Here is a 26,068-nt window from a genome sequence, read left to right as displayed (position 1 = left end):
CAGTGACGTATCCCAAGTATTTGCTGTTTCTCCTGGCCATGTGCTCATGGTAACCACTTCTCATGGTGCCTTCTTGTCTCTCTCTTCGTGGTCTCTCTTCTCTTCCTCTCATCTCCACCCCAACCTGGAAACTCAAAACCCACCTACCTCTAATCCCTCCAGTAATTTTCTGTAGCCAATTTTATTTAACCAATAGTTTTAAATCAAGTAACAAGGTTTGCACAGCAAAGGCTTGTAAACATGAGAATTCACTCATAGGCCTACCCCTTTGGGTACAGAATTTAAGCATTACAACACATAGTTACAGACCAAACCTCAGCAAAATGTAAAATGGTATAGTTGTTCTGGAGAACAATGTATTCTCTCAAAAAAAAAAAAAAAAAAGTAAACAATTACCATACAAATGTAGCAGTCCCACTTTGGGGCATATATTCAAAAGAATTTAAAGCAAGATCTCAAACATCACACATGGTTATTATAGTTATTTATTATAACCAAGAGGTAGGAGTGATCCAGCTGTCCATCAGATAATGGATAAGGAGAAAGTGAATTCTTGGTCAATGAAGAGCTTTCAGAGAGTGCTCTATGCATGTAATCCAAGCACTCTGAAAGCAGAGCAGGAGGATTACAAATTAGAGGCCACAGTGATCTACATAGCCAATTCAAGGTCATTATAGAGTACATAACTAGACCTTGCCTCAAACAAAACAACAATAAAAAATGTGATTTATATTTAAAAATGGTCATTATGCCTTCTTCATGAGGAAATTGTCAGTGTGCTATAACATGGATAAACTTTGTAAGGAGATACACTAAGCAAAATAGCCCAGCCATTAACGTTGATTTAATGCTTTGATCCTTGTGATAGTACCAAACTGTCTTGATTACTGTTGATTCATGGTAAAGTTTGATCTAGGATGTGTTGGACTTTCAACTTTATTTTATGGTATATATACACACATGCATATGGTGTGTGTGTTTACTTATGTATATTATATATGTATTACATTATATAAATTGCTTTTCTGTTTGATGTAGTGAATAGTCATACTGATAATTAAAACCACTTTTATTTTAGTTTCTTTTCTATTGTTGTGATAAAACACGACCAAGGCAACTTAAAGAAGGGTCTATTTGGGCCTATGTTCCACAGGGAGAGGAGGCCATCATGATCATGGTAGGGAAGTGTGGCCACTTGGTGGGGAAGGCAGGTATAGCCACGAGAACAGCAAACTAAGATGTGAATCTTAAAAGTGTGCAAATAGGAAGCGTAGAGAATGAGCTGGGAATGGTGTAAGACCTTGAAACTTTGAAGCCTGTCCCCAGGGATATACTTTATCTAGCAAGGCCACACCTTCTAAGCCTTCTAAACAGTGCCTCCAATAAGAACCAAATATTCATATGCCTGAGGCTTTAGGGGACATTCCCTTTCAAACCACCACAACACACACATATAGCTATATTTGCTAGGTATCCTTTGTTACATGTTTATGTTTGTGCTAGACATGCTTAGTTTCAGTTTATTTACTGTAGGTACATAAAATTCAAATTATAAACACATATTTTTATCTTGAAACCTTACTGAGATCTTTTATTAGTTCTAATTATTTTTATGGCTTTCTTAGTAAAGGCTAGAATGGAATTCAGTTAAAGACATTTAAAAATTAAGGTGACTAACTTTACATCAAAGTGATACATATGATACATAGATATGAATTGATTGAGAGAAATCATGGCTTGATATATAAATCTAAGAGTAGATATTGACACAGAAGTGATTAAAAAAAACCCCATGAAGACGGGTATTTGTGTCTTGAAAGGGAATTTAGTGCATGAGCATACTCTAGATAAGAGTTGGCTCTATGAAGAGGCCATTGGTCACATAGAGCTATTATAATTCAGTAGGAATTTGGAGAGAATGTTTTGGGAAAGAGAACAGGGAAATACATGTTTTCTACTTTAGCAGCTCAGTTGTGAAGAGGAACAGAGGCATGAGCCAGTACAAGGGTTTTTTGAATGCCATGACTTTGAATGGTCCAGCAATCAGGGATGAAATTTGAATGTGGTTCAGAGAACCATAGTCAGCCTAGTAAACTATAATATATGATTGTATTCAACAGTACATACTGTGATATGGAGTGATGATTGCTCAAAAGTGAAGATTTAAAATAACTTTTTTTTTACTTCACCCACTTGATGCTGATGATGAAACCTCAAGGTTTTTTGTTTTAAGCTGGAAATACCCATCTCTGTCTTACTAGCAGGATGCATTTTTTTTTTTTTAAGATTTATTAATTTATATGTAAGTACACTGTAGCTGTCTTCAGACACTCCAGAAGAGGGAGTCAGATCTCATTACAGATGGTTGTGAGCCACCATGTGGTTGCTGGGATTTGAACTCCGGACCTTCGGAAGAGCAGTCTGGTGCTCTTACCCACTGAGCCATCTCACCAGCCCCACAATTTTTTAAAGAAAGAACATATACAGAAAGTAGCCTAAATAGAATAAGTGATGGATTTACTACTAACTACTAACAGAACCAAGAGCCTCAGCAACTAACTAATTATAGTGTAGAGAACTAAAGGGGCTGTGCTTGAGGTCATCTTTGTCACATGATGGTAGAGTTCAATCCATATATATATTGTTTTTTTTTTTTTGAGACAAAGTATTCTTGGCTGTCCTAGAACTCACTGTATAGACTAAGCCGGCCTTGAACTCACAGATGTCCAATGGCTTCTGTACTCTCTAAGTACTTGGACCACTTGTTTTTCATTTTTCATATAGGCTACCATGTAATTTGTTCAGGCTGGCCTTGAATTGGTTGTGTAGCAGAGGGTGACCTGGATCCTGATCATTCTGTCTCAATATTCTGAGTGCTGGGATTGTAAGTGCAGTTTAGACCATGCTAGGAATTTAACCCAGCACTTTGTGCATGCCAGGCAAGCACTTTTAGAGCTGAGATCCAGTCCCAGATCTGTCATACAGTATTGGAGTTTGTCCAAATCCTTATATTTTGACTCAGACATTGTTAAGCATTGTTCTATGTCTAAAGAAAAAACAGAACAGTATTTATAAAGGGAATAAAAATATTTCTAAATTCCTTCAAAAAACTTCTTTTCTTTTTTTTCTTCAGAATCTGAATGCCATTCTGCATTTGAGAACACTACTCACTCTGTCTTCAGATCAGCCAAGTTTTACTTCCATCATCCAGTGCACCTGCCCCATGAGCAAGACTTCTGCCAGGAATCTTTGGGAAGGAGTGTTTTCATGCAACATTCTTGGAAGGATTTCTTTCACCATCATTCAGGACATAGCTGCCTTCCTCCCCCTGGCCCAAGTTCGGACAAGTTGGACAAGACCAAGATGGATTACACCAGAATTAAGAGCCTCAGCATCAATTTGAATTTGGGAGACCATGAGAAAATACATACTATCAAGAATCAGGCCAGAGACCCAAAAGGCAAAAGACAAGCAAATGACCAAAAGAAGGATCAGAAGGTCACCGCAGAGCTAACAACTGAGTGCCCCGTGAGTTTGAATGAACTCTGGAACAGGTACCAGGAGCGACAGAAGCAGCAGAATCCATCTGGTGCTTGTTATACGAAAGAGCTCTCCTTGGTGGAACGACTTGATCGCTTGGCTAAACTGCTTCAGAATCCCATCACACACTCACTCCGGGCCTCAGAAAGTGCACAAGATGATAGCAGAGGGGGACCTGGAGCCAGGGGGTGGACTGGGAGGAGGCAACAAAAACAGAAAGGCAAGCAGCATAGGAAGTGGAGTAAGAGCCTAGAGAGGGGCCAGAGTACAGGGGACTTTAGAAAAAGCAAAGTGTTTTCTCCTCATCAAGGTGGGAAATCCAGTCAGTTTAAGATTGAGCAGGTTAAACTAGATAAGTACACCCTGAGGAAAGAGCCAGGGTTTAATAATGTCAGCAATACCTCCTTGGATTCTAGACCCTCAGAGGAAAGCGAGCCTCTCACAGATAGTCCCAACATTTTTTCCAGCACTGATTCTCCTGTGGACTCGGATGTATTGACCCCGACTGATAGGGACATGCCTTTAAATGAGAGGAGCAGCTCCATATCCACCATTGACACAGTCCGGTTGATCCAGGCTTTTGGCCATGATAGACTGTCTTTGTCACCCAGGCGAATTAAATTATACAGTACTGTCACTAGTCAACGGAGGAGATATCTGGAGAAGCCATGCAAGCACAACAGGAAGGCATTGAACACAGCCTGTCCCCAAATGACTTCTGAGCACACCAGAAGGAGGCACATCCAGGTACACGGCTACAAATTCCAACTGGCAATGTGACTGCCTTTTTTTGAGGACGTTTTAGTTAATCTCTTCACAACAGGTGGAAGAAAAAAGCCATTTGCCCTTTCCTCACTATATCTAACGTTTCTTCCCAGCTGGAAAAGAGTGAGAAAGTGTAGTCCAGTGCTATTGTTTGTTGTCATTCTTTCCACCAACACACCCCTGCCAGCCACGCATTGCACTTTATGTTTTCAGGGACTGTGAAGTAAAAGGAAGCCCCTGACATGGCGAGCTGCGAGCTTAACATGGCTTCTGTTTGGCCGGGGTGGTGGGGGAGTCTGGTTTTTTTTTTATTATTTTCTCCTGTTTTTTGAGAAGTATTTGAATTGCTTTTAAACACTCACACTTAATACAATATGATCTTTTTTTTTTAAGTAAATGAAGCATTAGGATCATATCATTGAAAATGGGTCAGCCACAACATGATTTAAAGTACATAACTAAATGAACTAAGAGACAGATTGAACCAGCGAGGTTAGATACATAAGCCCCAAGTGTGGTGTTAGATATGATAGAAGATAAGTTGTGATCACTTAGCATTGTATTATAAAAGCACTTTGGAATCTCAGAATTATTAGTCATTTCAGTTATATATACCCTAGTGAAGTTTCCTCATCTGTCTTCATAAAGAAGACATTACAGGGTCACAAGTCCTCCAAGACCCTCATGGTACATGGCACAAGAGTCGGAGCCTATTAGGGTCACATTACATTTAGGGTTGGTAAAGCCAGATGCTCTACCCAAGAGAAAATGACAGCCATGTATGTGGTTGTGCACCTGGTACCTCGGCATTTAGGATACTAAGGACCACAAGTTTGAGGCTAGCCTCTGCTACCTAGTGTAAACCTGTCTCAAAAATAAACAACAACAACAAAAAAACCAAAGTAAAATCTAGAGAAACGCTCTCCAGGGAGATGCTCTGTCCATTGAAGTAGGGAAAATAGATTTTATATTCAAGTTTTCAAATTTTCTATTTTTGTATTTTATAATATATGGTAAGTGAAATAATTTATAAATAAATACCTATTTTGGCAATTTGTTCTCAAAAATATTTTGTCAGTAGGACTGCATGGAGATCACAAGACTAGAGGGAAGGAGATAGGAGATAAAGTTTCTCATAAGCAATATTTCCCACAATTGAGATTTTGGTAGATATGAAATGACAGGGATTATGTGTGTTAATTAATAGTGTTTTTTAAGTAATAAAAAACTGGAAACAATGCTGGAAAGAGGGGAAAGGATCCTGCTTGAAGATTTATGTATGACCATATACTGCAAAGTTTATACTTTGAGATGAGCATCATGGTACAGATCTGTACTCAAAAAGTACTCAGAAGCTGAGACCTAGCTCCAGAGGCCAGATTGTTCCCCCCACACACCCCAATTAAACAGTTTCGTAACATTTGGGGCTTATAGTAATCATCTAACCTCTGCCCTCCCCCTATCCTCTGGGAGTCAATAATTTGCTTCTGTCTCTGGGGACTTGTCTGTTTGGTTATTTCATATAAACACAATCGTATAGTATATGATTCTTGTCAGGCGCCCCTGTCCCCAGGGATTGAACATAGGACAACTCCTTTTGAGGCAGTTCTACCATTAAGCTGCAGTTCTACCCTTTTTACATTTTTTTCAAGGCTCATCTATGTCAAAGCACAAACAGTACTTGAGTTTTTCATGTTATGTATATATGACACACTTTTTAAAAATCTATTTACAAATCCAATGATAGACACTCGGGCTCTTGCAATGCCTCAGCTATTGTGAATGGGGCTGATCCTGGAATCCCCGTATGCAGTTCTTTGAGGTACACCCAAGAATGGAAATAACAAATCGTGTGGTAATTGTGTCTTACTGAGAAACTGTCCAACTGGCAAGACTGCAGTGCCTGTCCTTTTATGCTTCGGCCAGCAGTGATTACTGAGGGCTCCTGCAGGCCTCACTGCTCTTTTGTGGCTGCTTATTTATCGTTTTGTTGTTGTTTTGGTTTTTGTTTTATTTTTGAATGTTATCTACTAGCTATACTATTGAGTATAAGGTGTTTTCTCGCTGTGGTTTATTTACATGACTACCAGACATTCTGTGTGCATTTTAACCATTTGTATAACTTGTTTTTAAGTCCTTTGACCTTTAGAAATTTAGCAGCTTGCCTTTTTGTTCTGTAGTTGTTGGACTTTTCTATATGGTAGTCCCTTACTAAATGTATATATAATCTGAAAATATATCTTGCCACTCTGTAGGCCACCTCTCACACAGTCACTTTGTTGATTGTGTCTTTTGACATATAGCAGATTTAATGGTTCAGCATTACTTTTTGTTACCCGTTTTGGGGGGATCATAACCAGGAAATTGTTGCCAGATCTAATGTCATAAGATTCTTGTCTGTTTAATCTAGCTTTTATATTTAGGAATTCAGTCTATTCATGGTATACAGAAAAGGTGTACTTTCATTCTTCGGCATGTTTGTGTATAGTTCTGGCAAGATCATTTGTTTAGACTGTTTTCTCCATTTGTTTCTTGGCACTGTCATTAGAAATCTTGATTGTGTGTGTATGTGTGTCTACATTGGGGCACTCAGTTCTCTCTCATTGGTTTGTTTTCCTTATTATGCCACCACCACAGTTTGGATTCAGTTATTTTCATCGTAAGTTTTGATAGCAAGAACCGCCTTGTTTTCAAGATTGTTTTGACCACTCAGAGTCCCTTTAGAGGACTTGTAAATATCTTATTCGTTTTAATGCTTTTGTAAGTATAAAAATTTAACTTCACTTTTGGATTATTTTTTGGTGTAGAGATACATAGCTAATGTTTACATGTTGATTTTGTACCTTACAACATTACTGAATTGATTTGTTAACTCTTTAATTTTCTTGTAGAACATATAGACTTTCCTGTCATCTGCAAATAGAGACAGTCTTTCTTCTCCTTTTCAGTTTAGAAGATTCTGATTTTCCCAGCTGATTTACAGAGAACTTGTAGTAGAGTGTTGAATGGTTTATATAAAAAAAAAAAAAAAAAAGCTACCCTTGTGCATGTTCTCAGGAGGAATACTTTCAGAGTTGAGAATATGTTACTGTAGGGTTTTCTCTTGTGACTTTTGTTATATTGAGGAAGTTTCCTTTTGCTAGTTTGGATTTTATTTTTACTATAAAAAGATTTTGATATTAGTCAAATTTGGCATCTATTGAAATGATCATCAACTTCCTGTTCTTCCCATTTTCTATTGATGTGTTATGTATTCGTTGATAATCACATGTTGAGCTAAATTTGCATTCCTCCTGTCTTTCCCATTTTGCTGTGTTACGCAGTACTTTTCAAGTGCCATAGGATTGAGTTTGCTAGACTTTGAAGAAGACTTTTTCTATCCATATTCTTGTAACGTATAGTGTTTTTTTTTTTTTTTTTTTTTTTTTTTTTTTTTTTTTTTGTGATGTCTTTGCTGCTTTTGCTGTCAGGATAATACCAGCCTTGTGGAATGCGTTTGTCGCCTCGCTGTGTTTTGATAATGAGTATTAGGATTAATGCTGTGATCTAATGTTAATTCTTTATGTGTTTGATAGAATTTAATTGCTACAGATCATATATTTTTCTTTGGAGGCCTTTTTTTAAAAACTGACTCAATATAAGTCTGAGATATCTATTTCTTGAGTCAGTTTTTATATTTTGTGTTTTCTGGTAGTTATTACTGGAAAAAAAAGATTTATTTATTTTATTTCATATGGCTTTGAACTCAAAAGAAAACTCTCTGCCTGTTTCTTGGAATTATAGACTTGTGCCACCATACCTGACAGTATATGTTTGTTTGTTTTTGATTTATTTATTTTATTTTATTATATGTGAGTACACTGTAGCTGTCTTCAGACACTCCAGAAGAGGGCGTCAGATCTTGTTATGGTTGGTTGTGAGCCACCATGTGGTTGCTGGGATTTGAACTCATTACCTTTGGAAGAGCAGTTGGTGCTCTTACCCACTGAGCCATCTCACCAGCCCATGTTTGTTTTTTAAATTGTACATAAAAGGGAAATGTTTTAAAACAGGAAATACAGTAAGGCTGGCTCTTAATTTTACTTATGTCACTTGGCTTTGGGAGTATTCCTTTAGTCAAGTTGTGTGAATCCTCTACAAACCCTGATTACAAATCTTTCAATGGGGATATGATTTGAAAATATGTTCTTCCTTTATTTTTCTTGAAATAGAGTATCTGTGTAGCTCAGGCTGCACTGGGACTTACTATATAGACCAGTTAGCTGGCGTGAAACTCAGCCCTCTCGAATGCTGAGATTAAAGGCCTGGCCGTGCCTGGGCTCGTTCTTCCCTTTTTCTGCTTTGCTCTCCAGACTGTTGGCTTCACTTGCAGTGCAGCCCTTTAGGAAAGACCTATTCTGTGCACAAGTGCTCCTCAGTGTCATATCTGATGGTCAGGCTCAACCCGAAGTCAGAACACAAAAGTGCTCCTTGGTTTTCTTCTAGTGAGCCTATAATTTTTTTATTTAGTTTACGTCAGCTTTAGCTTCTTTTAAAAGATTGTATGGGTACAGCTTTATTCCTTTGCATGTTGCGATCCAGCTGGCCTGACATCATTAGTTAGTTGCAAGGACGATTGTCCTCCACCAAGTATTTGGATACCTTTGCCCAGATATATTTCCTAAAAAGAAACCATAGAACTTTGTGTGTGTGTGTGTGTGTGTTTGTGTGTGTGTGTGTGTTTGTTTTTATTGTATGTGTGTGAGTGTTTTGCCTACATGTATGTAGGTGTACCACAGGAGCTTGCCTAGTGCCCATGGAAGTCAGAAGAGGACTTTAGATCTCCAGGCACTAAAGTTTTATATGGTTGTGAGCCACCATGCAGGAGCTGGAAGTCAAACCCCAATCCTCTGCAGAAACAAAACGAACCTTTACCCACTGAGCCAACTCTCCAGCTTCCCACCTCCCACCGAAGCTTAGCTTGACATTGATAGGTGAGCAGAGAAGGCGGATTTCCAAGTCTCCTTAATTTTTATTTTCTGCCTGAAAGTTCATCTGACCCTCCAGTTATGTTATGTGACTCCTTTCAGAACTGGTGAGAGAAAGGCTGGCCAGTGTCCATACCATTTCTGTTTTTCCCTTCTCTTCATCATCTTCATCTCTATTTGACATATGTGTTTCACTGTGTAACCCAAAGCTGATCTCAAGCTCATAATCCTCCAGCCTCAGTCTCCCAAATTCTAGGACTATAGGTATACACTATTATGCTTGGTAGAAAAAAACAAAACATACACACACACACACACCCTTAGTGTAAGGATGGTTTAATTAAATGTATTCCCAGTCATGGCCTCCCTTTTAAAAATTTTCCCTGTGCTCATTCTCATTTTGATCATATGACTGACCTTTTGGAAACAGATTTTGAGTTACTTGGGTTTTTAAAAATGTGTGTGTGTGTCTGTGTGTGTGTGTCTGTGCACATGTGTACATGTACATGCATTTCAGTAGGTATAAAAAGCACACCGCTGTTTCATGCTTTATGTTTATAAAATCAGAATCCATTGACATCTAGTCACAGGTATATCTGTCTGACCCAGGTGGTTACTCACTGCAAAATATTCCATGGAGTATCTGAACATTTGCCTGGGCTCTGCTGAACACTCAGCTCATTTGGCCAGCACATAAAACAAGCAGTCAGATCTTTGTCCTTCTGTGTCTGTTTTTTCACTTTCCATTCCTGTCGCCTGTCCTCCTCTTTATCCTCTGAGAGGATAGAGCCTCCCCATCCTGGGTATTCCCCAACTCTGATACATCAAATCTCTGCAGGGCTAGGCACATCCTCTCCCATTGGGGCCCGAAGGCAGCACGGTTAGGGGAACATATTTTACTGACAGCAGCAGCTTTAGGGACAGCTCCAACTCCATTTGTTGGGGGATCCACTTGAAGACGAAGCTGCACACCTGCTACAAATGTGTGCGGTACCTAAGTCCAGCCTGTGTATGCTTTTTGGATGGTGGTTCAGTCTCGGGGAGCCCTCAAGAGTCCAGGTTAGTTGACTGTTGGTCTTCCTGTGGAGTTGCTATCCCCTTCAACGCCCTCAGTTCTTCCTCTAGCTCTTACAGGAGAGTTCCCAAGTGCCCTCCAATGTTTGGCTGCGGGTATCTGCATCTGTCCAAGTCAGCTGCTGGGTGGAGCCATGGCTAGGCTTCTGTCTGCAAGCATAACAGGAGTATTAGCAATAGTGTCAGGGTTTGGTGCTTGCCCACAGAATGGGTCTCTAAGTGGACCCATTATTGATTGGCCATTCCCTCAGTTTCTGCTCCATGCTCCATCCCTGCATTTTTTGTAGACAGGATGAATTTTGGGATAAGTTTTGTGGGTGGGTTAGTGTCCATATATCTCCAATAGGGTTCCTGCTTGGCTACAGGGAGTGGCCTCTTCAGGTTTGATATCCCCACTACTGTGGGGCATCTCAAGGACGTGTCAGAGGCATGGGATAGGGGAGTTCTCTGTGAGTCTTTTACATGTATACTGGAAGTGGTTACATGTAAACTGGAAATGGGATTCTATGGTTAAGCTGCACAATACTCAATCTCATATAAGAGTACAAAATTTCTTTTTAAAGTATTTATTCCTGCCTGAATTAAAGGGGTGTGTGTGTGTGTTGTTATTGTTGTTGTTTTGAGTGAATGCTATTTGTCTTTTAAGTGTCTGCCATAGTTCCAAACTCTGGTATAGCACAGTGTACACTCCTTCCAAGTCAAAAGAAAGAGAGGCTTTTAAGAGATTTGCTCTCTATCGCCAGGCGTGGTGGTGCACACCTTTAATCCCAGCACTTGGGAGGCAGAGGCAGGCGGATTTCTGAGTTCGAGGCCAGCCTGGTCTACAAAGTGAGTTCCAGGACAGCCAGGCTACACAGAGAAACCCTGTCTCGAAAAACCAAAAAAAAAAAAAAAAAAAAAAAAAAATGAGAGAGAGAGAGATTTGTTCTCTTTCCAACATTAACACATTGACCTGTCCATCCACACACAGTTCTAATATTGAATTTGGCATGTGGGATGCTTCTTTGAGATTCATATTCATGAAAAGAGGATGGTCGACTGTAGTATAGTCTTGCATGAAGCTTGGTGGTTTTTGTGTGTGTGTGTGTGTGTTTTTGCGAATTTCAGAGCTTTATTGGGTAGGGCAGAGGCCCACATTTCTGCCTGCTCACCCCTAAACTGTTATTGGGCTGAGATCCCTGGTGATCTTCCTCATGACCTCCATTGGAGTCTGAAGAGAGTATGACCAGGAAAGCTCAAAGCTTCCTTCCTTAAACTCAGGCAGTAGTATTTACAGTTCATCTTTACACTGGAGGTGAAAATCACATTGGAACTTATCACTAAGTCAAATTTACTTTTCCTTCTTAAACGTGTTTGCTACATAATTTCACTTTTCTGGTAACTTCTTGTTTTTAACTTCTTGTTCTTAACTTCTTGATGCATACAATGTCTTCATCCTCCTGTAGAGTTTTTGCATCTTTCTTGGCTCCACAAGTTACCCTTGGCTTAGGTTCACTGTCCAAAGCGACTCTAGTTTTTCTGGACCTCAAACACCTAACATCAGACTCCAGAGACTCCTTTCTCTTCCTGAGGCTTTATCAAGATTTCTGCAGCTGGTTTGCTTGTTTTCTCTTCTGCTTTACAAGGCTGGGGAATCCCAGTCGTTCTTCTAGACCTCAAGCACGTTCTTTTCCCACTGACTTTGCCCCGAGATGTAGATTTCTTGGCTCCATCATCTGGATTCTGCAGCTCTGTCTCCTGGGAGGCAGTCTTCATAGTCTTCTCATTTTTCTTTATCCCAACATTCTCTGCAGATGCATCAAACTTGCGTCTTGGCTGTTTTACATTGGTTTTCTTTTGGTACCTAGAGTTCTGATCTGGAGTGACAGGGTTTTCTCTTTTGGCTTCCATTTCTTCTGTTTCCATAACAGTGCTAACCTGCTCTTCCACAGATTCAAGTTTGTTTGACACAATTCTCAGGTGTTTCATCTTCACAGGCTCAGGTGATACATGCCTCTTGCTGGAAGCAGCCCTTTTTTTCTTAGGTAACAGGCTTCTCATCTGTTGCTTCCTGCTTTGGTGCTACAGAGCGCAGAGCCCTGGTTCTCACAATGCTTCCGCCTCTTGCAGACTTCCTCTTGGGGGACAGCAAACGGTTGCCTTTGCTTTGTAATGTTGCATGGTCTCTGGTGTCCACCAACACTTCCTTGGGGTCCTCTTTAGAGGCCCTCAGCACTCTTATGCATGTTCTCAAAGGTTTTACTGAGTCTGGCTTTTGCTGTTGAGTGCTCTTAAGGATACTGGTGTTGTGTGCTAGTTTCTCAGAGTGATCTGATATTTGGGTTATTTCTTTGGAGTCACCTAACACTTCAAGAGGTTGAACCCCATCCTTATGTGTCCTTAGCTGCCTCCTGCTGTCAGTTACTTTGGCTACTGTATCTAATGTCTGCTTTATGGAGGCCTTTGAAACTTGGGTACCATTGTTACCAATTTCGGGGACCTTGCGGGATCGCATAGTTTGACTTGATGTTGATACTGTCTTCCTTACTGCTGAAGGCTCTTCATCTGCCTCTACTTTCCCACGTCTTGTCCTGGGTCGCCTCGGTGAGGTTTGGAAGCTGTCAACTTGCTCTGGTTGTAGAGAATTACAGGGCAACTGTGTGGATCCTTTATCACTTGCTGATTCATCAGTGTGGCCTAGGGTTTGGATTGGTCCTTTGAGACCAGACAATTCTAGGGCCTGTGCCTTTTCCTTGGGTACCCTCTGTGGCCTCTTGCTGACGGGCACACTTGCTACTGGATCAGTTTTCTGCTTTGTAGACTTCTTAACCTCTTCAACATTTATACTGTCACCCCCAGGCTCTTTGAGTGTTTTCCTGGTTTCCCTGGATGGTTGCTTTCTCTGTGCTGTGGGCTCTTCTTTTACACCAACGTTGAGTAGTTGTATTCTGAGCTGCCTCTCTAAACCTGCTAAGGTTTTCTTCTCTTCTGGTTGTGGAGATTTGGAAGATATTCTTTTGGCAGTTTCCTCTTGGAAACTGATGAGTTCTTCTAAGGGTGGGGTTTTCTCCTTAACTGTCCTTGTTTAGTTCCTCCTGCCAGTTAAACTTACACTTGGGTCTTGTTTCTGTACTGAAGATTCCTTAAACTCTTCCATACCTTTATTGTCACTTATGGGCTCTTTCTGTGTGTTTCTGGTTTGCCTTACAACTCTTGTAGTCTTTCTTTGTGGTATGGGCTCTTCAGTAACAACCAGTCTCCTGAGTCTTCTTCTTGCCTGTGTCTCTGAAGTTGTATCCACAGGTTCTGGAGATTTGCCAGGCATCTTTGTGGTTTTCTCAACAATAACTGAGTCCATTAGCAAGTTTGGAGCTTGGCAGAGCTCTTGGAAGCCAGGCAGATCCTCTAGGGTCTTTTCTGCTCTTTTAATTCTTTGCCTCTTACTTCGAGGCACATTCACTTCTGTGTCCAATTTCCATTTTACAGATTGCTTCCTTGTTTTAATGACTTTGCCTTCACCTTCTGGTTCTCTAGGTAAGTCCACGATTTCCCCTGATATTTGTGGATGCATTATGTCTCCCGAAAGTTCATTTTTCATGTGAACTTTCCTCAGACCGGTTCTGGCCTGTCTCCGTGAGGTTACTGAAGTGTCTATTGGCTCTGGTGGTGGAGACAAGCTGGGCAGTTTTGCAAGATTGTCCAGTGTCACTGAATCCTTGTTATGGCCTGATGTTTGGAAGACCTCCTGAAGACCAAATTGGTCTTCTGGGGACTGGGACCTTTTCTTACATGACCCTTGCTGCCTCTTGCCACGAGTAACATATATTGAAGCTTGTTTTTTTTTTTTTTCTTTTGTTTGTTTTCTCTTTCTTTCTTTCTTTCTTTCTTTCTTTTTTCTTTTTCTTTTTTGAAGCTTGTTTTTTAATATCTCTGTAAAACTCCATTCTCAAGACATAGCATCCATAGTTAATTCCAAACACCTATAGAATACTTCTAGTTATTGTACACTAGACAAAATGTTAAGAAATTCCAAAGGTTTATAAGTAAGTCCGTTTTGTAACCGCAACACAATAAAACTGGGCTGAAGTAGTATAATTTTTAAATACATGAGAGTCAAAAAAGTTTCTTACGTTTCAAGGTAGCAATGGTTTGTCAAAACTTAGAGGTTTTGGCTAACTGTGATGAGAAGGGCGTGTCCACGACAGGAATCCATTCCCAGGACTGACTACTCAGGAGCAGGTGCTTTAAAAGCATCATTCCTTTCTGACTGTTGTTGCCACAGAAGAAGAGCTTCAACACTAGGGACACAGAGACAAGCATGGGTGAAAGAGGTTCCTTTGTGTCCATGAATGGTTTTGCCTGTGTAGATGTGCAAGCATCACGTGGGTGACATTTTATAGATTGTGTTGCATTGTTTTATGCAGATATATATTAAAATCTAAATGATGATTGAGCAAAATGTAAATTAACCTGACCAAGAGGTTACAAAACCTACCTAGTTATCTAATCAAAATTAAATTGCAGTCTATAATCTATGCTCTACTCTCTTCTGTCTCTAAACTTGTCCCCTCTGGAAAGGTTTTTCTTTTTTAAGATTTGTTTGTTTGTTTGTTTATTATATGTAAGTACACTGTAGCTGTCTTCAGACACTCCAGAAGAAGGCTTCAGATCTCATTATGAATGGTTGAGAGGCACCATGTGGTTGCTGGGATTTGAACTCAGGACCTTCAGAAGAGCAGTCAGTGCTCTTAACTGCTGAGCCCTCTCACCAGCCCCCTGGAAAGTTTTTAAAGTTCCCATTCAGCAGGCCTGAGTGAGTGTACTGTGTTATCCCAGGCCCTTGCCGAGGACTCGGCTTTCTAATATCTGCCAATACTCTGAAGTGTGTTTTTAAAAATATTTCAGATCTGCCATTTATGTTTCTCATGTCTTTTTTGTGCTTTTTTCATTTTTGTCTGAGGATTTTTTTTTGTTGATGTTTAAACATTAGTTGGACTGTAATTATGCTGTTATACACACTCTTTATTGACTCCATGACTGTGGAGCTCTTCCCAACCTCAAGATTATAAACACATTTCCTACTTTAGAAAGAAGTAGAGGTAGAGAAGCAGTCCATTCAAACTGTTAAGTACTTCAATTTATTTTGTGTGTGCTTCTAAATAGTCAATCATCAATAGATATCTTAGCAATATAAAGTTCCTAAGAAAATCTGGTGTCCTCTTAAGCTGGACTCTCAATCATTAAGACTTAGTAATTGAATAGCTTGGTTCTTTTGGAATTTTAATCCAAAACAATTGCAATATGGAGGACCTGATCAAAATGGAAAGATCTGAAGAGGAAATTGGTTCTGGCTGGAGTATGAAGTTTAATTTTCACTAATCCTAAAGTTGAGTCAGAGCTTCCAAGTAAACCTAACTGCTGCCACCTGTACCTGCCACCTGAGTCAAATAAAGATGCAGTCACCCTGTGAGTGGTCATGATCCCTGTGGATATTTAGAGCCAGTGGCAGCGGTGTTTACGGGAGGACAAGGGAAAACCACTTTTCCAACTTGGCAGAAAACCTTTGGAATTCTACTATCCTGCTCTCCTGCTCTGAAAGGTACTCATGATCACGTGTCATCTTTCTGGTCTCTCCCATGCTTTGCGTTTACTTTTCTCCTCTGTTCCTCAGCCTTCCTGTATCTGGAAAACTTTCCTGACCCCAACCACAGTGGCCTCTATAGCATGTTAGCCATCTTGGTAGCTACAGCTTGAATGTCGATTTAACCCAAATCTGTTTTGTCTTCAGTCCTCACTCACATGGGGTACCAGAGCAAACGAAACCAAAACCCAAGAACCTCTTCAGATACGATGCCCTTTTCACCTTCTGGGGATGGTTTTATACGCACAAACAAACTTTCTTTTTCTTTTTTTCAGACAGGACATGTCTACATAACCCTTGCTGTCTGGAACTTACTATGTGTAAACCAGCCTGGCCTCAAATTTTCAAAGATCTACTGCCTATGGCTCCCAAGTGCTAGGTTTAAAGACACCTGACATTTTTCATAATTTCCCAATCTCTAGGAATTACATGTCAAGAGGGTTTTTTTGTTTTTTGTTTTTGTTTGTTTGTTTTGTACAGATGCATTGTAACTATATAATCAGTTCCTCTGGACATTCCTAAAGCCTTTTGACAAGAAGTAGGCATGTTTGGTGACAGTTTCTCTGACTTTGACTGACTTACTAGTGTATTTCTGGCATTTTAAGCTTGGATAATTATATTTACTATTAACCATTCCTCTGAAAACAAAACAAAACAAAACAAAACCTCTCCCTCCCCTGAGGTGCCTGTTTGATCCTGAACTTCCTACATAATAACAAATACACCCTTCCAAGCTCAGTTTTATATTTAGAGTATTTTTCTTATTTTGGACAGGGCTCCTTGTAGCCAAGGCTTGCCTTTAACTTGCTGTGTCCCCAAAGATGATTGTGAACTCCTGATTCTCCTGCCAACCTCCTGTGCTGGAATGCAGTTATACAGCATCACACCTGCCAATTAAGTGGCTATTTTTTGACTAGCATGATTAGTGAAAACAATTAGAGGTAATTTTAGACTTTGAAAGGGTTTCAAGGAGCCTGAGCATAGTGGCAATGGATGCCTGGAATCCCAGTCCTTGGGATGCCAATACAGGTAGATCAGAAATTCAGTACACAGCCAGTTAAGAGATCATGCCTCCATAAACACAATAGTTAAGGGTTCTTCTCTGGATCTTAATGATGTTAATCAATAAATGTAGAAATGGGCCTCATCTAGTACTTTTTAACTTAAGAGGTACTACAAAAGTCCAGAAACACAAAATGCTGGCATTCTTCTCTTCCTGTGTAGAACCAGGCACCAGCAGGTGAGTTTACTTTCTGACGTTAGAGAGAAGCAGCAAACATCTTCTTCCAAGATCGTATCCAACAGAAAGTTTACACTGTGGTAGCTGGTATCATTTAACTCGGAAATGCTTAAATCTTTATGTGGAAGCCCCACTTTGGAATACAGTCAGCCAACTCATTCATGCCTGGAGTTTGCTAAGGTGCTTGTGACCCTCATGGACAAAGGGACGTGTTCTGTAGCTTGCCAGCATCTGTCAAAGACTCTTTAAAAATGTATTCTGTGGTGGATCCCCAAAACCAGCTGGACACAAGTACAGGTCTTTCCATGGTGACTTTGGAATCTGGGTAGAAGTCAGTATTCCCTGTCCTGTTGCTTGACTTGGGCTTTACTCTAGGATATACAGCTACACCTCACCTAGTGCTTTCATGTCATGCTGTAGCATGTGCTCACTGTCTTACACACACACACACACACATATATATATATATACATATACATACACATACATATATACATACACATAACATACATATATGTTCATTTATTTCTAGGGTTATTTTTAAAAACCAACCTTCTAATACTAAATTCCTCTGAGAATGTTTAATGTTTTCTTTTCATGTGAAATGTTCTAGAAACAGTCTTCACTATAAACATTATTTTTTTTTTTTAAGATTTATTTATTTATTAAGTACACTGTAAGTACACTGTAGCTGTCTTCAGACACTCCAGAAGAGGGCGCCAGATCTCATTGCAGATGGTTGTGAGCCACCATGTGGTTGCTGGGATTTGAACTCCGGACCTTCGGAAGAGCAGTCGGGTGCTCTTACCCACTGAGCCATCTCACCAGCCCCTAAACATTATTTTTGTTAGTAAACTTGGAAGAGCCATCATGAGGTGAGCTTGGGAAAATTGCTTCCAATCCTAAATTCCTGTTCAAAAGTGCCCTTACACTTTACACTCATTAGCAGTATGAATGTTCCAGGCTGTGAACATCCCTGTTAGTATTTGTTTTGTCTCATTTGACTTTCACCATCATAGCAGTCCTTCCATGTCATAAGGACATTTGTACATAAGCACTTTTTGTCGGGTGGACTTCTTTAGACTATAGTTTTGAATGTTTGTCTTGTCTTTTCTTTCCTTTTTTTTTGTTTATTTGTTTGTTTGTTTTTCGATACAGGGTTTTTCTGTGTTGCCCTGGAACTCACTCTGTAGACCAGGCTGGCCTCGAACTCAGAAATCAGCCTGCCCCTGAATGTTTGTCTTTTTATAGCAATTTACCAAAAAATGTACTGTAAATGCATTTTTGAATTTGGTCTTTGGAAATGCAGAAGGCCTGTGGTCCTATCCATGGCTTTCACACCCTGCCTGAAGCAGGACTCACCAGCCTTTCCTTCAGCAGATCCGGAGACCAGTGCATAGGTCTTAGTCCCTAAGTAGCAACAGTTTTTACTATTAAGATTGCAAAAGCCATTTCCTTTCAGAATTCTGGCACGGGAAATAGGTCTTAGCTCCCTGGTCACAAGATTTTTTTCTCTAGGTATCCATTGTAACCATTCCTCACAGATACTGTATGGAAGAACTTTCCACTTCCTTTCTCAAATACAGCAGCCTTCTTGGGGATCTGTTTGTGGACATCGTACTTTGAAAGTTGGATCTTTGAACTAAGCATGATGGAATCAGTTTGCCACATTTATAGGCTAAAACACTGTTACAACCTAACACCATCAAGCTTCTATCTTCATTGCCACACTCACCACTTGAAGTCTTTTTGTTGAGTCTCTCTTGAGCTGGTAATACAGCCTAGTGAACCCTGAGAACTGATGTAGCCTGAGCATTCGGTGTGTGCTCCCCACTCTTGTTTGTGGGCATTAGACTCAGCAGAGGCAGCAGTGTTAAGTGTCTAGTGGGAGTGAGTTGTGCAGTCCTCAGCACTCCCACCTTTAGAGTGTGTCTATTTATAGTCAGTTATTCCTTATTTTCAGCTTCTGGAACCCTTAGCCTGTCTGTTCTGCACAGTTCATATATAGTCACTGATGATACAGCCTTTTGCATATGGCTTGTTTGCGTCAGTGTTTTCAGTGTTTACCCATGTGATATGCTTTCAGTATTTCCTCTTCCTGCTGAGTGGTAGTTGATTATGTGGCTGTTTACTACATTGTGTCTATTAGTGGACATTTGGATTGTTTTTTCTTTGTTTTTATTTTTTCTTTTTAATTTTTCTCTTTCTTTCTTTCTTTCTTTCTTTCTTTCTTCCTTCCTTCCTTCCTTCCTTCCTTCCTTCCTTCCTTCCTTCCTTCCTTCCTTTTTTCCTTCCTTTCTTTCTTTTTTTTTTTTTTTTGAGATGGGGATCTCTGTGTATCCCTGGCTGTCCTGGAACTTGATTCGTAGACTAGGCTAACCTCAGACTCACAGAGATACATCTACCTCTGCCTCCTGAGAGTTGGGATCAAAGGCATTTAGGTTGTTTTTAGTTGTGGGAATACAACTATGACCATTTGTCTAGAAGTTTATGTAAGCATTTTCATTTCTTTTAGGTGTGAAGTGGTTTGTGATTTTTTTTAATGTTTTTAGAAATTGTTTTTTTTAATACACTCATTCATTCACTCAGTCATTTATTGGTTTTTTTGAGACAGTGTTTCTCTGTGTATCCCTGGCTGCCTTGGAACTCTATAGACCAGGTTGGCCTTGAACTCAGAGATCTGCCTGCCTCTGCCTTAAAGGCATACACCACTCACTGCTTCCCAGCCCTTTTTGGGTTTGTTTGTTTGTTTGTTTGTTTGTGGGGAATTTGGTTTGGTTTTCTGTTGCTACTGTTTGTGGCTTTTTGCCTGTTTTTTCCCCCAAAGTGGCTTTGCTCTTTCCTGTGCCTGTGTGCAGAGTGTTTGTGCATTCCAGTTTTTCCACATCTTATCAGAACGGTGGCCATACTAGATGATGTGAAGGCTTCCTGCCATGATTTTAATCCGGCCTTCCTGGTGACTGGATAGTGAAGACCTTTGGTGTGTTTGTCTTTGCTGACAAGGATACTCAATTTTGCCCATTTTTAAACCAGGTTGTCTGTCTTTCTGCTCACTTAGTAAGAGTTTTATGTATTGGGATCACTTTTTTGCCTTTTGGGTATCATGTGTCATCTATTCTTATCAGCTCGGTATTCTTGTAACAAGTCTTATAAGATGTATAACTTGAGAACGTCTCCTATTCTGGCACTTCTGTTTATTTTAAAAATGAAATTTGAAGGTAAGGGCTGAATAATGCAGTTTAGTTTAACAGTTTTCCCCTTGTGGAATGTGCTATTGGTATTAGACCTGAGTATTTTTTTCCCTATGTTTTCATTTTAAAAGTTGGTGCAGGCATGTTCGACCTGTAGTGTGAGTGTACCATTGGATAAGATTGCAGTGTCAGAGCAATGTCAAAAAAGCTTGGACATATCTGCTGGGTTTAGTAATTATTTAGATCTGCATCCATGTTCAGTGCATGTTTTGTATGTGGTGTGGTGGCTAGCATCACTTTTAGCATGTGAAGATCATTTATTCTGAGTCCCCAGCTGACCGTAATCTTAAGAGTTTACCTTAGCACTCTCAACTCTGTGTTGACTGATGTGTCTACACGCCAGGTTTTATCTCTGTTATACTGTTCTTAACTTTGTTTTGAAATGAGGAAATATACTTTTTACCTGCTCTTTTTCTTTCTCTAATAATTTTTGGCTCTTATGATCCTTTGCTTTTTTATGGAAGCTTGGAATCATCTTACACATTCTTTTCGGGAAGGTCCATTATGATTGTTTAGGTTTATGGAGAACCTGCAAAGTAATTTGGGGAGATGCCATCCCAGCAGTTTTGAGTCTTAACTCACACATAAGTGTCTCTGATTATTTAGGTTTATTTCTCCCTTAGTGACTTGTCTTGCCTGTACTGCCCCTTTTGTGCTTGTGCATTTTACCATTCTAAAAGTTTTATACTAGCTGTGTTTTCATTCTCTTTTGGAGCCCACCATCACCCAGCAAACCTTTGTTTGTTTGTTTGTTTGTTCTGAGATAGTACCTCATGTTTTGCCCAGGTTGGGCTTGAAATCATGGTCCTCTCGCTTTAATATGTAGAGGTGAAATTTTATCTTTTTCTAGTATTCCTTTTTGTTGAATTTTTTCTTGCTCTATGAACACTTTTTTGCTATAATGTGTATGTCTTTGTTCATTGAGACAGGTCCTCACCATATAGCTCAGGCTAACCTCAGACAGGTCCTCACCATATAGCTCAGGCTAGCCTCAGACAGGTCCTCACCATATAGCTCAGGCTAACCTCAGACAGGTCCTCACCATATAGCTCAGGCTAGCCTCAGACAGGTCCTCACCATATAGCTCAGGCTAGCCTCAGACAGTCTGCATGCAGTCCTCCTGCAGCCTCCCAAGTGTGGGGATTACAGGTATAAGCCAGTGTGCTTAGCCCCTGTCTACACTTCCTGTAGTTTCAGGAGTAAGAATTTCAGTTCCATTGTAAGTGAGGTAACAGATACAAAGAGACAACTTTGTGTCTTGAGAATTAATTAGTAAAGACAGGACCTAGCACTGGTTCAGGTCTTAGGATTCTAGGCCTGGAGCTGACTTTGGTTTGGTTTTGTTTCCTCTCCTACATCAAATATCCTACCATTCTGTCTCTACAGTGCTCTGACCTTTAATTTATATAACTATCCATACTAAATATTCTTTGATTTGATTTGGGCCATACTCCTGTTTTTAAGAGCTTTTCAGCCTCTCAGGCACTCTGGGTGTTTATGACATAGAAATTCTGCTTTCCAAAATCCCAAGACATTGATATGCAAAAAAGGCAGGGATGGCTGCAACCAAACCTAGAGACAGACACAGGAGGTGCTCTGTGGGGATTCATACAGTGCAAGGTATGCACTCAGGCGTGGCCTCTTTGAGCTTTAAAATAACACTAGGTAAATGTGGACTGACCATGGTCTGCCAGTGTGTCATTTCAACCCTTAGGACTCTAGTCCTTAAATATAAGTATACTAGACACGCTGCTACTCAGTGACCATGTCTACCAGGAAAAGACTAATCTGCAAGCCAGTTTTTGTCGTCTTTACCATGCTTGGACATTTGCGAGCCTTTGACTTTCACATGCCTGCACATTAGCAGATCCATGAGATCAGTTTTAAATTTGACAGGTCGATGGTGTTAAACTTACCAGTTTATAGGACTTACTTTTCTGAAAATCAAAGTTTTTCCTGCTTTCAGGTGCCTTATCATAGCTCCCCCTTTTCCAGGATTCTGGGCTAAGTTCCCAGAGGCCTTGGAGTCTGTCCAATTCAAAGTGCTTGAACTGCACTATGGTTCTATCAAGTTTGCTTATAAAAATGTCATTTGGCACTTAGAAGAAACGCTGACGACTAAACCTCTCCCCAAAAGATTCTGTCTTCCCTCCCACCCCCCATAGGGTTCTCTTTCCCCCAGACAGTTTATGATGAGCAGGCTTAAGAAACCCTCTTAGGCTGGGGAAGTATCTCAGTAGAAAAGGACAGCTGCTGTGCCATCATGCCAGATCCCAGCACCTACCTACCAAGCTCAGCATCCTTATACCCCTGTAATCCCAGATCTAAGCAAAGCTGGGGCTTCCTGCTTCCAGTCTAGCTGTGGAATGTGGGCCCAAGGTCCAGGGAGAGGCCTTGCCTCACAGGAATAGATTAAGTGTGATGTGGGAAGATGCTGATGCCCTCTTCTGACCTCTGTGTTTGTGAGCTTGCTTACAGACTTTTCTATCTATCTATCTATCTTTCTATCTTATCTATCTTATCTATCTATCTATCTATCTATCTATCTATCTATTCATTCATTCATTCATTCAGAGACAGGGTTTGTCTCTCAGCCTTGGCTGTCTTGTAACTTGCTCTGTAGAACAGGCTGGCCTCACACACAGAGATCATCTGCCTCCTGCCTCCTGCCTCCTGCCTCCTGCCTCCTGCCTCCTGCCTCCTGCCTCCTGCCTCCTGCCTCCTGCCTCCTGCCTCCTGCCTCCTGCCTCGCACTGGGATTAAAGGCGTGGGCTATTAGCACTCACTTATTATTCTTTTAAACAGTTTTATGGGGCATTTGCTCAGCTATATTTTGAAGTTTTTCTCACCCATCAGTGTCAGCTTCTATCCCTCAACTCAATCTACTTGCTCTGAATGTAGTTTAAAAGGGCTTTTGTATGTTTTTCACTTGACCTATTTGGGATTTCTTAAGGTGCATTGCAGCTCTTTGGTATCTGTCTGATATATAAGAAGTGTCTGATCTGCTGATTGATGGATCTGCTATGGACTTCATCACTTAGATTAGCATTTCTTTTACCTCCAGAATTATCTACAGGTGTCAGCTGACAATTTCATTCTGGAGATGTTTAAGGCTAAGGTGTAGATACCAGCTTCTTTGGTTTCCTCAGATCCAAGGGACATTCCCACCTCTCTGTTGCAGTAGCTGGGGTGCTGTCATCACAGCAGGCTTCTCCCTGTCATAGACACATGTCACATCACTCACAAGCTTTGAACTGTGTTGCTGGCTGGCCCTGTGAGTAACTGTATCTCTGAATGCAGGTCACTCTGAGAGAGTCTCTCTTCATTTTTCCAGGTGGCAAACCATATGATTTCTTCTGACTCCGTTTCATCTCCTGGCAGCTTGTTGAGCTTGGACTCTGCTCTTTCCAATGAGGAAACTGTACGCATGGTGAGCAAGGGTGTACAAGCTGGTAAGTCCCTTGAGTTTAAGTTCTGCATTGATGTAGACGTACCTCTTCAGGATACTTACCTCACTAATGGTAAATGGTGTAAAGAAGTTATCTGCATATGTAGATGCTATTTTTTTATGTACTAATTGAAAAAAAAGCAAGTTTCTAAGTAAGAGTTTAGGGAAATGAGAATCTTCATAACAGCTCCAAGTAATTTCACCCCTGTGAAGAACAGTTTGGCAGTTCTTATCAAATTTAGTTTGACCCAGAATTTTTTGCATTTGGAATTTGGCCAGTAGATACACTTAAAATCAATGTTGACAGTCATCAATATCAATGGTGAAATTAATTATTGTAGTTTCCCATAAAGAAATTTTATGTAGAATGAAGAAGCTCTCTCTACGGGCTGAAAAGATGGTTAAGAGCACTGGTTGCTCTTGCAGAGGGTCTTGGTTCACTTTCCAGTAGACACATACATACTACATGCATACTCAAACATGTATAATTCCAGTTGTGGGGAACTCAGTGTTTCTGCAGGTGCACTTGTCACACAGACATTCATGAAGAGAAAACAGTCATACTCAAACTTAAGGAAATCTTATTTTACCAATACTAGAAGGTTCCATGCATATATACTTTATAACTCGATGTACAGAAAATTGCGGTTTACTACTGTGTGCATTTTGTGAAAGCAGAAGAGGGAAGAGAGTGGCCTGCATGACACTTATACAAGTCAGTCTTTTTCCTTCTTCCTTCAAGTCTTAAGTTCGCCATTGTCACCTATTTCTTCCTCTTCCTGGGTGATTGGCAGCTGGGCCAGACATACTTACTTCCTGTTATCTTGCCGTCAGAGTTCATGAAAGCCTGAACCAAGGAATCCATATTTCTTCTTTCTGTCTGATAGCTAAACCCACTTAAGAATTAAACCTTCTTTCCTCTGCATCAGTCTGCCTTTTTTCCCTCTCTTCTTCTCCTTCTTTGTCCCCCCTCCCCATGCAGCGTATGGTGTTTTGAGTTATTAATAGGGGCTCACCGTCTGTCTTGATTAAGCCTGCCAGCCTTGCTTCCGGTCTGCTCCATGATACATCTGTCTTTCCCCTCAGGTAACTTGGAGATTGTGGCTGGTGTCAAAAAATACACTCAGGATGTTGGGGTGACTTTCCCAACTCCCAGTTCTAGTGAGGCCAGATTGGAGGAGGACAGTGATGTGACTTCTTCGCCAGAAGAAAAAGCCAAAGAGAAAAAGTTTCTTTCCAATTATCTGCAGGCCAAAAACTTAAGGAAGAACAAGCCAAATCCCTGTGCAGGTCAGTTTCTAACTCCAGGTAGCCGGAAACTTGTAAAAGGCGTGTCTGAGTCTGTGGAGAGCTCTTTGGACTCCACCAGCTGCCAGCCACCACAGTGGAAAATTTTGAAAGTAACTAGAACTTTATGTAGAGTCTTCTGTGGTTAAGACCAATTTACGGGCACCCTAAAGATGGTCACCCCCAACCGATGAGTCCCATGCAAGTCAGTATTACATACATTTCTTTGATGTAATTGGGTGCAGTTATTAAAATGTTTGTTCTTGAAAATATTTCCTGTAGGAGTCTCATGGTTTGTTCCTGTGGAAAATGGAAAATCAGGATCTAAGAAGGAAAACCTGCCCAAGATTTACAGACCTGGTATCTCCTGGTTTGAACCAGTAACCAAAACCAAACCCTGGAGGGAGCCACTGAGGGAACAAAACTGGCAGGCCCAATGCATGAACAGTCGTGGGTCCCTGGGAGGCCCAGGCAGGGATAGTGGCCAGGTTTCTCTTCGGCCATTTGTGAGAGCAACTCTGCAGGTAGGCACAGTGACATGAGGTTGACTTTAGCCATATGTGTTTGTGGGGTGTGTGGCTGCCATGCTGGGATCTAGTCTTTCCACAGTCCTCAGCATCTGTGGACTGGGAGGAGAGGAAGGCTGTGTGCAGTGTGCACAGCTGTGTTGCTGTGTGCAGGCTCCCCGTGTACAGATCAGGCCGAGTGTTTGGGTCACTGTGCAGAGTAAACCAAGCGCTCATCCCTGAGCTCTGCCCCCTTGGTGGTTAAAGGAAATATTTGATGAGGAATTGGTTTGAAGTGAATGAATTGACCTCTTGTCTCATCAACATTTGGAAGAGTTGCAGGTGACCCCACTTTGGTTCTCAGCTTTTC

At 40.7% G+C, this 26,068-nt stretch overlaps 1 protein-coding gene across 6 annotated transcripts in view; it reads left to right on the top strand.

Moving 5' to 3' along the window:
* Positions 1 to 26,068, top strand: part of LOC110295677 (ALMS1 centrosome and basal body associated protein) — a 108,773-nt gene that overhangs the window by 77,247 nt on the left and 5,458 nt on the right. For 5 of the 6 annotated variants that reach the window (XM_085840467.1, XM_085840466.1, XM_085840464.1 and 2 more), the window contains 4 exons: positions 3,134 to 4,287; positions 23,792 to 23,909; positions 24,992 to 25,195; positions 25,475 to 25,716. In XM_085840467.1, the coding sequence (XP_085696593.1) occupies positions 3,134 to 4,287; positions 23,792 to 23,909; positions 24,992 to 25,195; positions 25,475 to 25,716 (1,718 nt within the window). The remainder of the gene's footprint in view (positions 1 to 3,133; positions 4,288 to 23,791; positions 23,910 to 24,991; positions 25,196 to 25,474; positions 25,717 to 26,068) is intronic. The other variant, XR_015047609.1, reaches the window with a different exon arrangement.

This window comes from Mus caroli, unplaced genomic scaffold, assembly GCF_978045245.1.
Source record: "Mus caroli unplaced genomic scaffold, Mus_caroli_1 scaffold_7, whole genome shotgun sequence".
In the NCBI taxonomy this organism is placed as follows: domain Eukaryota; kingdom Metazoa; phylum Chordata; class Mammalia; order Rodentia; family Muridae; genus Mus; species Mus caroli.
The sequence above is the reverse complement of the archived record's forward strand: the minus strand, read 5'-3'. Positions and strand labels throughout refer to the sequence as shown.